The sequence below is a fragment of the Gorilla gorilla genome, chromosome 2, assembly GCF_029281585.2.
Source record: "Gorilla gorilla gorilla isolate KB3781 chromosome 2, NHGRI_mGorGor1-v2.1_pri, whole genome shotgun sequence".
Lineage (NCBI taxonomy): Eukaryota > Metazoa > Chordata > Mammalia > Primates > Hominidae > Gorilla > Gorilla gorilla.
In genome coordinates, this window is record NC_086017.1 from 152,729,859 (window position 1) to 152,744,003 (window position 14,145).

At 36.8% G+C, this 14,145-nt stretch overlaps 1 protein-coding gene across 3 annotated transcripts in view; it reads left to right on the forward strand.

Annotated features, from left to right (window-relative positions):
* Positions 1–14,145, forward strand: part of RASA2 (RAS p21 protein activator 2) — a 128,777-nt gene that overhangs the window by 56,317 nt on the left and 58,315 nt on the right. For all 3 annotated transcript variants that reach the window (XM_031009715.3, XM_031009714.3, XM_055383106.2), the window contains exons 6-7: positions 10,460–10,543; positions 12,446–12,518. In XM_031009715.3, coding sequence (XP_030865575.2) covers positions 10,460–10,543; positions 12,446–12,518 — 157 coding nt within the window. The remainder of the gene's footprint in view (positions 1–10,459; positions 10,544–12,445; positions 12,519–14,145) is intronic.

Genomic DNA, 14,145 nt, shown 5'->3' on the forward strand with positions numbered 1-14,145 from the left:
CTTGAATATTTTGTCTACATATATTGAGAACCACATCAAACAATGTTATAATTTTTGCTTCAGCCATCTAACACAGTTGAAAAGAGTTAGAGAAAAAGGAAAGTGTAAGTCTGTTGTCTCTACCCACATTTTTGCCCTTTCCATGTTATTTTTTTCCTTTCTGATGTTTCAAGATTCCTTCTGTGATTAAGTGTATAGAGTTTCCTCTTAACATTCTTTTAGAGTAAGTCTCTTGGTGATACATTCTCTTGGTTTTCCTTCATCTCAGAAGGTCTTGATTTCCTCTTCATTTGTAAAAGATAATTATACTAGATATAGAATTCTGAGTGGACAGTTCTTTTCTTTCCACATTTGAAAATGTACCACTTCCTTGTGTCCTCAATGGTTTCTGATGTGAAGTTCATTGTCATTCAAATTGTTTTTCCCTATAGGTAACACACCGTTTTTCTCTGCCTTCTTTTAAGGTTGTTCTTTGCCTTTAGATTTCTTTTCTCTTTTTCTTTCTTTCTTTCTTTTTTCTTTTTTTTTTTTTTTTTTTTTTTGATATGGAGTCTAGTTCTGTCACTCAGGCTGGAGTGCATTGGTGTGATCTCAGCTCACTGCAACCTCTGCCTCCTGGATTCAAGCGATTCTCATGCCTCAGCCTCCTAAGTAGCTGGAATTACAGGCATGCACCATCATGCCCAGCTAATTTTTACATTTTTAGTAGAAACGGGGTTTCGCCATATTGGCCAGGCTGCTCTCGAACTCCTGGCCTGAAGTGATCCTTCTGCCTTGGCCTCCCAAAGTCCTGGGATTATAGGTGTAAGCCACCACGCCCAGCCTGCCTTTAGATTTCTATATGTTTTAGCTTGATTGTGATGTATCCTGGAATAGATTTCTTTTAGTTTATCCTGTTTGGGGTTCGCTCAGCTTCTTGACTATGTATATTTATGTCTTTTGCCAGATTTAGGGAATTTTCAACCATTATTTCTTCTATTAATTCTTTATCACCTCTGCTATCTTTCTCTTCTTCTTTCAGAACGCCAGTGGCACAAATGTTAGGTCTTTTTTTTACAGTCCCAGAGGTCCTCCTGAGGCTTTGTCCTTTGCTTTTCACCCCAGTCTATTTTCCGTCTGTTGTTCAAATTGGGTGATTTCTATTGTTATGTCTTCAAGTTCACTGATTCTTTCCACTGTCTTCTTCATTCTTCTGTTTAGCTTATCTGTTGAGTTTTTTATTTTGGTTATTTATATTTTTAAGTTCTAAAATTTATGTTTGATTCTTCTTTATAACTTTTTTCCTTTGGTGAGAGTTTCTTTTGCTGAGACTTTCTTGTTTTTTTGTTTCAAACATATTCATAATTGCTCATTGCATTATTCACAATAGCAAAGACATGGAATCAACTTAAATGGCCATCAATCGCAGACTGGATAAAGAAAATGCAGTACATATATGCCATGGAATACTAGCCGTAAAAAAGAATGAGATCATATCCTTTGCAGGAACATAGGTGGAGCTGGAGGCCATTATCCTTAGCAGACTAACGCAGAAACAGAAAACAAAACCAAATACTGCACGTGCTCACTTATAGTGGGAGCTAAATGATGAGAATGCATGGACACATAGAGAAGAACAACAGACGTTAGGGCCTACCAGAGGATGGAGAGTAGGAGGAGGGAGAGGATCAGGAACAATAACTAATGGGTGCTAGCCTTAATACCTAAGTGACAAAATAATCTGTACAACAAACCCTTGTGACACAAGTTTACCTATATAACAGACCTGCACATGTACCCCTGAACTTAAGTTAAAAAAAAATTGCTCATTGAATTATTTTTATGATGGCTGCTTTCAGATCCATGTCACATAATCATAACAATCATGTTATCTTGGTGTTAGTGTCTTGTATTAGTCCACTCTCACATTGCTATAAAGAAATACCTGAGACTGGGTAATTTATAAAGAAGTTTAATTCACTCAACGGTTCTGCAGGCTGTACAGGAAGCATGGCAGCATCTGCTTCTGGGGAGGCCTCAGGAAGCTTCCAATCATAGCAAACACCAAGCGGGAGCAGGTGTCCTACATGGCAGGAGCAGGAACAGGAGAGAGAGTGGGGAGGTACTACATACTTTTTTTTTTTTTTTTTTGGGGATGGAGTCTCGCTCTGTCGACCAGGCTGGGGTGCAGTGACACGACCTCCACCTCCTGGGTTCAAGTGATTCTCCTGCCTCAGCCTCCGAGTAGCTGGGATTACAGGTGTGCACCACCACACCTGGCTAATTTTTGTATTTTTAGTAGAGTTGGGGTTTCATCATGTTGGTCAGGCTGGTCTCGAACTCCTGACCTCGTGATGTGCCCACCTCAGCCTCCCAAAATGCTGGGATTACAGGCATGAGCCACCAAGCCTGGCCCTCTTTTAGTTATTTTTAAATGTATAATAAATTATTGTTGACTGTAGTCACCTTCTTATGCTGTTAAATACGAGATCTTATCCATTATATCTAACTATATTTTTGTACCCTCACTTCCCGTCCCAGCCCCTGGAAAACATTGTTCTACTCTCTGTTATCATGAGTTCAATTGTTTGAGTTTTTAGCTCCCACAAGTGAGACCATACGAGGTTTGTCTTTCTGTGCCTGGTTTATTTCACTTAACGTAATGATCTCCAGTTCCATCCCTGTTATTTTGAATGACAGGACCTGATTCTTTTTTGTGACTGAAAAGTACTCCATTATGTATATATACCACATTTTCTTTATCAGTTCGCCTGTTGATGGACACTTAGATTGCTTCCAATTCTTGACTATTGTGAATAGTGCCACAGTAACCATGAGAGCGCAGATACCTCTTCAATGTACTGATTCCCTTTCTTTAGTGGGATTGCTGGATCATATGGTAGCTCTATTTTTAGTTTTTTGAGGAACCTCCAAACTGTTCTCCATAGTGGTTTTATTAATTTACATTGCCACCAGCAGTGTACAAGGGTTCCCTTTTCTCCATATCCTCACCAATATTTGTTACGCATGTCTTTTGGATAAAAGCCATTTTAACTGGAGAAAAATTATAATTTCATTGTAGTTTTGATTTACACTTCTCTGATGATCAGTGATGTTGAGCACCTTTTCATAAACTTGTTTGCCATTTGTATGTCTTCTTTTGAGAAATATTTATTCAGATCTTTTGCTCATTTTTAAATCAGATTATTATATTCTTTTCCTGTAGAGTTGTTTGACCTCCTTACATATTCTGGTTATTAATCCCTTCTCAGATGGATAGTTAGCAAATATTCTCCCATTCTGTGGGTTGTCTCTTCACTTTGTTGATCGTTCCTTTGTTGTGTAGAAGCTTTTTAACTTGGTGTGATCCCATTTGTCTATTTTCACTTTAGTTGCCTGTGCTTGTGTGCTTGTGGCAACCATTATGCAAGAAATTTTTGTCTAGTCCAATGTCCTGGAGAGTTTCCCAATGTTTTCTTGTAGTAATTTCATAGTCTGTGGTCTAGATTTAAGCCTTTAATCCATTTTTATTTGATTTTTTTAATATGGCGAGAGATATGGGTTTAGTTTCATTCTTCTGCATATGGATATCTATTTTTCCCAGCACCATTTATTGAAGAAACTGTCCTTTCCCCAATGTATGTTCTTGGCACCTTTGTTAAAAATGAGTTCACTGTAGATGTACGGATTTGTTTCTAGGTTCTCTGTAATGATCTGTTGGTCTATGTGTCTGTTTTTATGCCAGTACAATGCTGTTTTGATTATTATAGCTCTGTAGTATAATTTGAAATCAGATAATTGTGATTCTTCCAGTTTTGTTCTTTTTGCTCAGGATAGCTTTGGTTATTCTGGGTCTTTTGTGGTTTCATATAAATTTTGGGATTTTTTTTTTCTGTTTCGATGAAGAATGACATTGGTATTTCAATAGGGATTGCATTGAATCTGTAGATTGCTTTAGGTAGTATGGACATTTTAACAACATTGATTCTTCCAGTCCATGAACTTGGAATATCTTTCCATTTTTGAGTGTCCTCTTCAATTTCCTGCATCAGTGTTTTACAGTTTTCATTATAGATATCTTTCACTTCTTTGGTTAATTCCTAGCTATTTTGTTTTATTTGTAGCTATTGTGTAAGCAGTATTACTTTCTTGATTTATTTTTCAAATTGTTCACTGTTGGCATACAGAAACCCCACTGATTTTTGTTGTGTTAATTTTGAATCCTGCCACTTTACTAAATTTGTTTATCAGTTCTAATAGTTTTTTGGTGGAGTCTTTAGGTTTTTTCCAAATAAGATCATATCATCTGCGAACAAGGATAATTTTACTTCTTTCTTTCCAGTTTGGACGCCTTTATTTCTATCTCTTGTCTGATTGCTCTAGCTAGGACTTGAATAACAGTGGTGAAAGTGGGCATCCTTGTCATGTTCCAGATCTTAGAGAAAAGACTTTCAGTTGTTCCCCATTCAGTATGATACTAGCTATGGATATGTACTATATGGCTTTTATTGTGTTGAGGTTTGATCCTTCTGTACCTATTTTTTGAGGGTTTTATTATTATGAAGGACTGTTGAATTTTGTCAAATACTTTTTGGCATCAGTTGAAATGATCATATGGTTCTTGCCCTTCATTCTGTTGATATGATGTGTCACACTGATTAATTTGCACATATTGAACCATCCTTGCATCCCTGAGACAAATCCCACTTGGTCATGATGAATGATCTTTTTAACGTGTTGTTGAATTGGGTTTGCTGATATTTGCATCAAGGTTCATCAGGGATATTGGCCTGTAGTTTTCTTTTTTTGATGTATCTCTCTCTGGTTTGGTATCAGGGTAACACTGGCCTCATAGGATGAATTTGGAAGTGTTCCCCTCTCTATTTTTTGGACTAGCTGAGTAGGATTGGTATTAGTTCTTCTTGAAATATTTGGTAGAATTCAGCAGTGAAGCCATCAGGTCCCAGGCTTTTCTTTGCTGCAAGACTTTTTATTGTGGCTTCAATTTCATTGCTTGTTATTGGTCTCTTCAGGTTTTGGATTTTTTCATGGTTCAATCTTGGTAGGTTGTATATGTCCAGGAATTTATCCATTTCTTCTAGGTTTTTCCATTTATTCTTTTTTTCAAAGTTTCTTAAGCTTTTGCTCTCCATACTCACTGTCTTGTAGCAGCAGAGTTCCAGTGGTAGCTTTATGGAATTTATTGTTGATTTCTCATCCTTATAGATATTCTGAAATTCATGACATTCTCTGTTTTTTAGTATTGCTAAAGGCATGGTTTCACATATGGCTTTCTTTGTGCTTCTTGCTGGACTTTGGTTTTGGGGGAGTAATGTATGGGAAGATTCATATCCTAGTAGTTACTATTATCCTCCAGACCTAGAAAGTCCCCACTACAACATTTTTTGAACTTTAGTGAGACCTCCCTGCCATCCATTGATCTTCACTGTGTTCCTGTTTTCACTTCTTTCTACATCTTTTTCCGTGACCTATTGTTGTAGTCATTTTCTCGCAGGTTCCGTAAACTCCCCTATTGTTCTCATCATTCTTATTTATCTGGAAAAACTCTGATTGAAAATGACCTCTTCCTCTGTGTTCAGTCTGCACATGAATATAGCTGGAGAAAATCACGTAGGCTGATTTCACTTTAAATTTATCATCACAGGCCTCACATGGGCACTTATATCTGCCCTGGAATTTAACTGTGCTTCTCTAATACAGCTATAAGATTCTCTACCACCACAGCCTGGAAATTGCTTACATCTTCCTGAATCCAAATCTATAAACCTAATTTGCATCCATAATTTTGTCCTTAGAGCAGAGGAGGTACTCCTTTTCTTGACATTGAATTCTTCCATCTGAGCTCTGGATTCCATTTATTTCCTCTACTTAATGAGTTTTGCTCCTTCAGTTATGCCTTCTTTTTCTTGTTTTGTCAGCTTTACCTTCTCTCCTACATGGTTCTCACCACAAATAAACATGGTCTAGTATCTCTATCCTAAAAGGCATGCCTCCCCAGACCGCGTCTCTGCCCACCCATACCCCAGTCCTTTTTATCATTCCCATTCCTCTGCTCTCCTTTGAAGGCAGACTTCTCTAGGGAAAAATAGTGGTAGGGGTGTGTATGAGTGTGTGTGTGTGCATGTGTGTGTGTGTGTTTGCAATTCTCCAGTCAGCACTCTCCAGTAGATTTTTCTGTGATGTAGAAAATGCTTTGTATCTTCACTGTCCAAAACAGTAGCCACTAGCCATGTGTGGATATTGAAAACTTGAAATACAGCTAATGTGACCAAAGAGCTGAAGTTTAATTTTGTTTAATTTTAATTAAATGTAAATAACCACACGTGGCTAATGACTACAGCATTAGTGCAGCTTCGGTAAAAGAACCTGGACTCCTTTTTAGCAGTAGCTTATTTCAGGACTTGGGCAGGGAAAATATGAGATGAGTCTGGAGCATCTTGGGGTCTGAAAAAGTAAGAAAGTACTAAAAAATAATGGGGATATGTAAAAAGGACATTGAAGCCAATGTAAAGGGACTTCAAATGACCAAATCTGGAACAATTTGAGCTTCAGAATAAATAATAATAGTGGATTAAAACTTACAGAATAAAATAAATATAAGCGAATACTGGTACAAATAAACAATTAAAAACTCAAATACTTGGTAGGGAGAAAGGACTGATTTTTCCTATAGTAGAATTCTAATTAATGAATGTAGGAGGAATGATGGAAATGAAAATCAACATTGGCAAACATCACAATAATAAGTGGGTGAGGGGACAATTCAAAAAATCATCTATGGATGCTAAGTGAGCATAAGTATGATGACAAGATGTCTGATAGATGCCATCTTAATTGAGTGATCAAAGTTAACATCACCAATAATGAGACATCCAGTACCTCCCAATAGGATGCATTGAGAAGGACACCAAGATACATAACCTCAACCTAATCATGAGTAAACATCAGACAAACTCAGATTAAGGAATACACTACAAAATAACTGGCCAATACTGGCAAGATCATGGGGCAAAGAAGGAAAACTAATGAACTGTCTCAGGATGGAGAGGAATAAGAAGACATGACAACTAAATGCACTATGGGATCCTGTATTGTGTCCTAGATCAAAAAAGGACATTGGTGAAATTTGAGTAAGGGCTAAAGATTTCAGTAATTCTGCTGTGGTTCTACAAAATGTTAACATTTGTTGATGAGTATACAGAAACTATTATTTTAACAGCTTTTTTGAATATCTGAAATTATTTCAAAATAAGGTTTTTAAAATTGCCTGTACCTTGTGCATTCAACCCAGGTCTGTTTTCTGAGTTTCAGATTAATATGTCTACTTTGATGAATCACATTGCAAACTTAACACATTTAAAACTGAAGTACAGGGAGACTGAGGCAGGAGAATGGCGTGAAACCGGGAGGCGGAGCTTGCAGGGAGCCGAGATTGCGCCACTGCACTCCAACCTGGGCGACAGAGTGAGACTCTGTCTCAAAAACTGAAGTACTGATTCTCATGTCTATCCAACTCCTCCCCCAAAGTCTTAGCAAATGTTTAATTCCGCTCAGTATGTTTTTCATCTCTAGATTTTTCTATTTTTATTGTCTTCTGTGTCTGGATGGATCATATGGAATATAATTATAACTTTTAAATGTCTTTGCTAGTTCTATCTTCTTTGTCATTTCTGATTCTGTTTCTGTTGATTTTTCTTTTCATTATGGATCATAATTTCTTAGTTCCTTGCATTCCTGGTTATTTTCTGTTGCATGCCAGACATTGTGAAGTTGCTGGATATTTTAATATTTCTATGAATGTACTTGAGCTTTGTTCGGCACTTGGTTAAGTTACTTAGAAACAGTTTGATCCTTTTGTGGTTTACTTTTAACTTTTGTTAAACAGACAAGCACAGTCTTTACTGGAGGGCTTATGTTTTCCTACTATTAAGGCAGTACCCATGAATTACCAGGTTTTCTACTGTGGCTGATGGTACCTCTTGCTAGCCATGTGTGGGTTTTAGGAACTGTTGCCTCTATTCTTTTCAAATGGTTCTTTCCCCAGCCTCAGATGATTTCCTCATATATATACACGTATGAATACTCAGCTGAATACTCAGTGGGGATTCTTGTAGCTCCCTGGAGGTTTTTCTTTCTCTGTGCAACTTTCTTCCCTTTAGTACTCTGCCCTGGGGTCCCTAGTCACTTTGACCTCCTCCTGCTGACACTTTGTCTCTTCTTCTCAGAGAAACCATTTAGCTGTAAGCTGGGGCAGTTGGAGGGCTCACCTGTCCTTCACTGCTGATTTTGTTCAATTTGTTTTGAGTGGAGAGTAAATCTAGTTCCTGTTACTCCATCTTACCTGGATGTAGAAGTTAAAATTTTCTTTTAGTTTAAAAAAAAATCCAAAGAAAAGAATTAGATCAGTCTTATTCTAAACTGTTTATAATATTTTCTTACCTTTGTAAATTTTAGATACTATATTGTAAATGCTTTATATGTCACATATAAATAAAATATCAAATTCCTTATATTGAGGTTATTTTCAACATTTGTTTTCTGCCCATCCATGATTTATGATATGAAATTGCTTGACTTACAGATTGGAAGAACAGTGCTATGCTAGGTAATTAGAAAAATAATATTTCCAAATATATGTAATGAATAACCTATATTTAATAATATTACTTAAGTTTTGCAGAAAACTCAATTTTTAACTGTTTTATATTTAAAAATTAAGAGTATTGATGATTTCTGTAGGGTGCACTTCTGGTTTATGGGCATCCTTGTTTTGGTTTGTGGGTATTCTTATCCTTTCATAAGTTTTTTATAAGTCAGTACTGCATTTTCCTCTTTTTTTTAATACCTCATAAAATAGAAAATTGGATTTCTGTCATTAAGGTTTCTCATAATTGGTGTTTATGTGAGATAAATGTGGTATTACAAGGACAGTAGTATTGTATTTAGGGGCACAGTGGGAATGTAGAAGGGCACTGGACTTCAGTAACAAAATTAAAAAGTAGAAGTTGAGTCTTGGCCAGCTTCTTACAAGTTACGCTACCTCTTTGAGCCTTACCTTGTAACTTCCTCACATAACCTGTGAGCCTTACTTCTTTTAAATGGCATAATTCTCTTCACAAAGGCAGTTGTGAGAATTAGGTGCATTTTGTGAAAGTGCATAGTAAACTGCAAATGCCGTATCAGATATCATTTTGAGGTTTAGCCTGAGAAGGGTAAGTTTTAAGCAGTATGTACAGTGGGAAAATCTGACTGTACCTCAACCCAGCATTAAAACCCAGAATTATCTTGGCTTGTGTTTTCTTTGGCTAGTTTCAAAATTTCTTTATTTTTTTATGCTCAGCTATAATAGAAATGAGTCGTATTATCATTTCTGTCTTTACTCTGCAGTATACCAATAGCACTTCACTCACATCTGTGACCTGTGGGTTGTGGAGAGAAATAAGGATGTTACTCAACAGCTTGCATCTTTCAACAAAGAATACTTTTCAGCAACACTCATGAGTTTCTCTTAGGCATTAGAAAATGCAGACCCTTAGACATTAAACTAAACTCATAAACTCAGTAATATTTAGTGAGAAAATTGGAGGAACAAATCACTAAAGTTAGATTCTGTGTTCTCTGTAAATGCCAACAACTGTGAGCCATGGAGTAGATGAGAAGACCTTGGTTTTTATGGTGTAAAACGTTTTCTACAGAATGGTGCTTACTGAGGAGCTGTTTACTGAGAATTGGAATAAAAGGCTACAGAATTGTGTGAGGCTTGCCCTATATTTATGAATCAGATTTTTATGTGGAAGCCGCAGTTGTTTCCTTGTTTGTCATTCATGCTTTAGCAGAGGATATGATGCCATAGAGCTGGCTTGGTTTGTAGCTTCTCATTTAGGGTTTGCACCGCTTTCTTTTCCTTTTTAGAGGCCACAGCAGTTTTGATGTATTATCAAACCGCAAAATGTACCTTGTTGGGTATTTAGCAGAAGGAAATGTGTTGACTATTACACATCCCTTATCTACAATGCTTGAGACTGTTTTGAATTTCTTATTCTTATTGTTTTTTTTTTTTGAATATTTGCATTATATATACTTGCCCATTAAGCATCCCAAATCCAAAAAGCCCAAATTTGAAATGCTGCAGTGAGCATTTCCTTGGAGCATCATGTCAGTGCTCAGAAAGTTTTGAATTTTGGAGGACTTTGGATTTTTGAATTTGGAATGCTCAGCCTGTGTTTGATAGTTTCATTAGTGATTGTGGCATTCCTGTTTAGTCTCATTTTGAAAATACAACATAAATTTAAAAATGCATGCATATATATGTATGGAATAGGTAGTATATAGCCATACAACTGCAGACACATGGAAAACAATTCTTAACCTTTTGAATGTATTAGTTTGTGTTTAAAGATAATGTTTTATCTTGTTTAACTGGAATCTAATATGTTAAATCTCTTTTATTCTACCTTAGCATCAAGGCATGCCATGGGTTGCCTCTCATAAATGGCCAAAGCTGTGACCCTTATGCAACAGTTTCTCTAGTGGGCCCTTCTAGGTAATGTTTATTGAATTATTATTAGGTTTTAAAGTTTTGATGTTTGATTTAAAAATTTAAAAAGTAAGATTCTACGAGCAAATGATAAATAGCTATTTATAACACACAGTAATAAATGCTTTGAAAGAAAAATCTTTAGTGAGTTCTATTATACACTTGTCAATAACAAAGCCCTCTTTTTACAGACAGAAATTGGTACCCCATTTTAAATCTGCCATGCTCTTAGGCTTTAGGGAACAACTTCAGTTTTATACTATTACAATGTAGTACTTTAAAACATAAACTTGACTTTTCATGCATCAGCATTCCTACTTTTCAAATATCCTGAATTTTATGCATGTAAAATCCTGTTTTAATGAATGCCAGTTCGGAATAACAAGACAGTTTATATATTTTTATCTGGAAGGCAGCTCAGGACTGAAAATTGCCTTTTCTACTCATGAAATCTGTCCTCTACAGAGAGAATTCCAACTGTAGAAAAACTGCTGAAGTACTAGAGCATGGCAAAGTGTACCATATCATTGATTTAAATGATTTATAATAATTCGTGAAAAAACCTATAGCACTTTGTAATACGGTGTGTTATATGACTTCATTATGGTTTCTTTAAGGAACTGACACATCTGAAATATGTCTACAACTTGAAGGTTTAGAATCAGGAAGCAAGAAACACAGTATTCCCTCTACACACACATACATGCATACACACACACCCCTTTTCCCCATCCCCAGAATCTCTAGTTATTCTTACTTTGTAGAAAATCACTACTAAGTCACTTTGAAAAATGTATTTATGTATGTATGTAAAGTACCTAGTACCATGCCGGTATTTATTAGGTGCTCAAACAATAGTATGCTATTAGCAGATACTCAGTCGTATGACATTAAATGCTATTAGAGAGATTTTTTTGTGTGTGTTAAAAATGTTCAATCTAGTGGAGCTATTTTTGTTTTTTTTTTTAATAATCTCTACCTGACAAATTATTTGGTAACATACAGTTAGAGACAATTTGGCATATGAATTTGTGTTTTAAAAAGTCTGGCCAGGCGCAGGTGGCTCACGCCTGTAATCCCAGCACTTTGGGAGGCCGAGGCGGGTGGATTACCTGAGGTCAGGAGTTCGAGACCAGCCTGACCAACAAGGAGAAACCCCATCTCTACTAAAAATACAGAATTAGCTGGGTGTGGTGGCTCATGCCTGTAATCCCAGCTACTCGGGAGGCTGAGGCAGGAGAATCGCTTGAACCCTGAGGCAAAGGTTGTGGTGAGCCGAGATTGTGCCATTGCACTCCATCCAGCCTGGGCAACAAGAGCAAAACTCCATCTCAGAAAACTAAAAAATAAAAAGTCATTGTTGGTTTTGCTATTGTACTGTAGTTGTGTAAGATGTTAACACTGGGAGAGGCTGGGTAAAAACACAAGATTTCCTTATGCGTTTTTTGTGACCTCCTCTGAATCTATAATTAAATTAAAAGTTTTTTTAGAAGTCTCTATTATACCTGAAGCCCAAGAAGTAAGCTGAGTTAAGAATGTTTTTCAAGTTCCTTGGGTATTTTTCAACATAGATGAAGGTACTCTAAATCTTATTGTCTTCCTTCTATTTATTCTGAGTTGCTTATAGAATAGAATGTGTTTTTGAAACCCCTGAAAAAGGTTGGCAATCTAGTGTGTCCGTAGAGAGAATGATACAATCTTGGCACATAGGGGATGCCTAAAGCTTATATATTCTTTGATTTGAGTTTATAAGGACAGTTACTTTTTTCCAAGCAATATTTAAAACTGAATCTTCCCTGAGTCACCTTAACTTTTAAATGGAGGTCAGGCTCCCTGGTTGGAAATAGCATGTTTTATAATTGTGTACTGTTAAGTTCTACAAGGTAAAACTCTACCACATTGGAACAGGAACGACCAAAAGAAGACAAAAGTAAAGAAGAAAACAAGCAATCCGCAGTTTAATGAAATCTTTTATTTCGAGGTAATTTTTTGTTTTACGTAAATGTTAACATTAAATATGTAATATTTAATGCTAGTTGATTTCTTTTTTCAAACCACAGTCATAGTAATCATTTTATCAATTAATGCAGATAAGCATTTCTCTCCTGAAAGCAGTAGAACCATGGTGTGATACAATGGATGCCCAATATATAAAATGAATAAAGGCAGAGCTCTAATTTGGGATCAGGAAGGGCCAGGGCCATACCCACTCCCCAGTCATCCTCACTATCATGCCCTCCTTTGCACCCTCCCTTACCCTACCCAGCTCCCTACCTAACACATAGTGGCCACAGGATTCTTCTGCAGGGTACCCTTTGACAGTCACTAGTGAAGTAAGTGTAATTATCACTCAAGAAATCGGAGTTCCAGTCAAGTTGACTGAAAGAGTCACTAAATGTGACTCAAGTTTCTTATCCTGTGAAAGAATAATCGGAAGGGAAAATAGCAGCACTACCTGACTCAGAGTTTTTGTAAGACCCAAAGCATGTGAGAATCCTTTGAGACCATAAAATACTTTATGATTACAGCCTTATTATTACTTTTTTTTTTAAGCCTAATTCATTCTGTGGACGCCTGCTTATCTTCGTAGACAGCTTCAGCTGCCTTGAAGTTGTCCCAAATACAGTTTGGACAAAAGCTTTGGAGTGCTTTTCTTTGGAGCATTTGTTAAAGAAATCCTTTTTCATATTATTTGCAAACTACAGAAAAAAAAATCAAACTCTCAAAAAGATTGTATTCTAATAAAGCATGTTGCAGTTCATATCAACGTGTAGGGAAGGTTTGAAAAAAGGAGTTACATTTTGTGCCTTTTCTTCTGTGTGTATTTTTCTTGGTATTTCACAGTGGAGAGAATAAGGGTACCTCTAGTCATGCCTGATTGCTGTACTTTAATAAAGGAACACAGGCCGAAGAAAATGCCAAAAGTGAAGCAGGAAGAATTGTGGAGGGGGAAGCAAGGGAGAAAAAAAAACAAAAGAAAAAGTACCAATGTGAGACTTTTCCATTTCCTGGCTAAGGACTTGGTGCAGTTGTTCTACGTTTATTAATGGCGGTTGCATCTAACCTGGAGAAAACAAAGAAGGCAGCAATGTAAAGGGCCGCTGACTAAAGGCACTCACACTCCCCATTAGCCCACATACCTTAAACCTCAGCTGGATGGAATCTACTCTGCTTCATGGATCCTTACAGTCAGCAGATGACCTTTTAAAAGTAGAAGGCCTGACCTGCCTGCTGTAGCAGGAGTACTTGTTAGGCCTTGCAACATTCATTCAGAGGGCCTTTTGTTGGTTATAAAGATAGATACATTTCCATCTCTGTCCTTTAACTAAAGCAAGGAACACAAAGCAGACATATGTGCATATACACAACAGTAAAATGCAGTAGATATTGGGGAGGTCAGATGAACTCTGCTCCATTAAAGGCTTGAAGAAATATTGGATTTTCTAAGATTGAGGAAAGAGAGTATTAGAGATGATGAACATTTTGAGCAGAGGCACAGAGACAGAAAAGCAGAAAGTTATGTCCAAAGTACAGTGAGTACTGATTTTACTGGGCTTGTGTAAGGAAATAATGGGAACTAAGATTAGAAAGGTAGAGTAGGGCCAGCT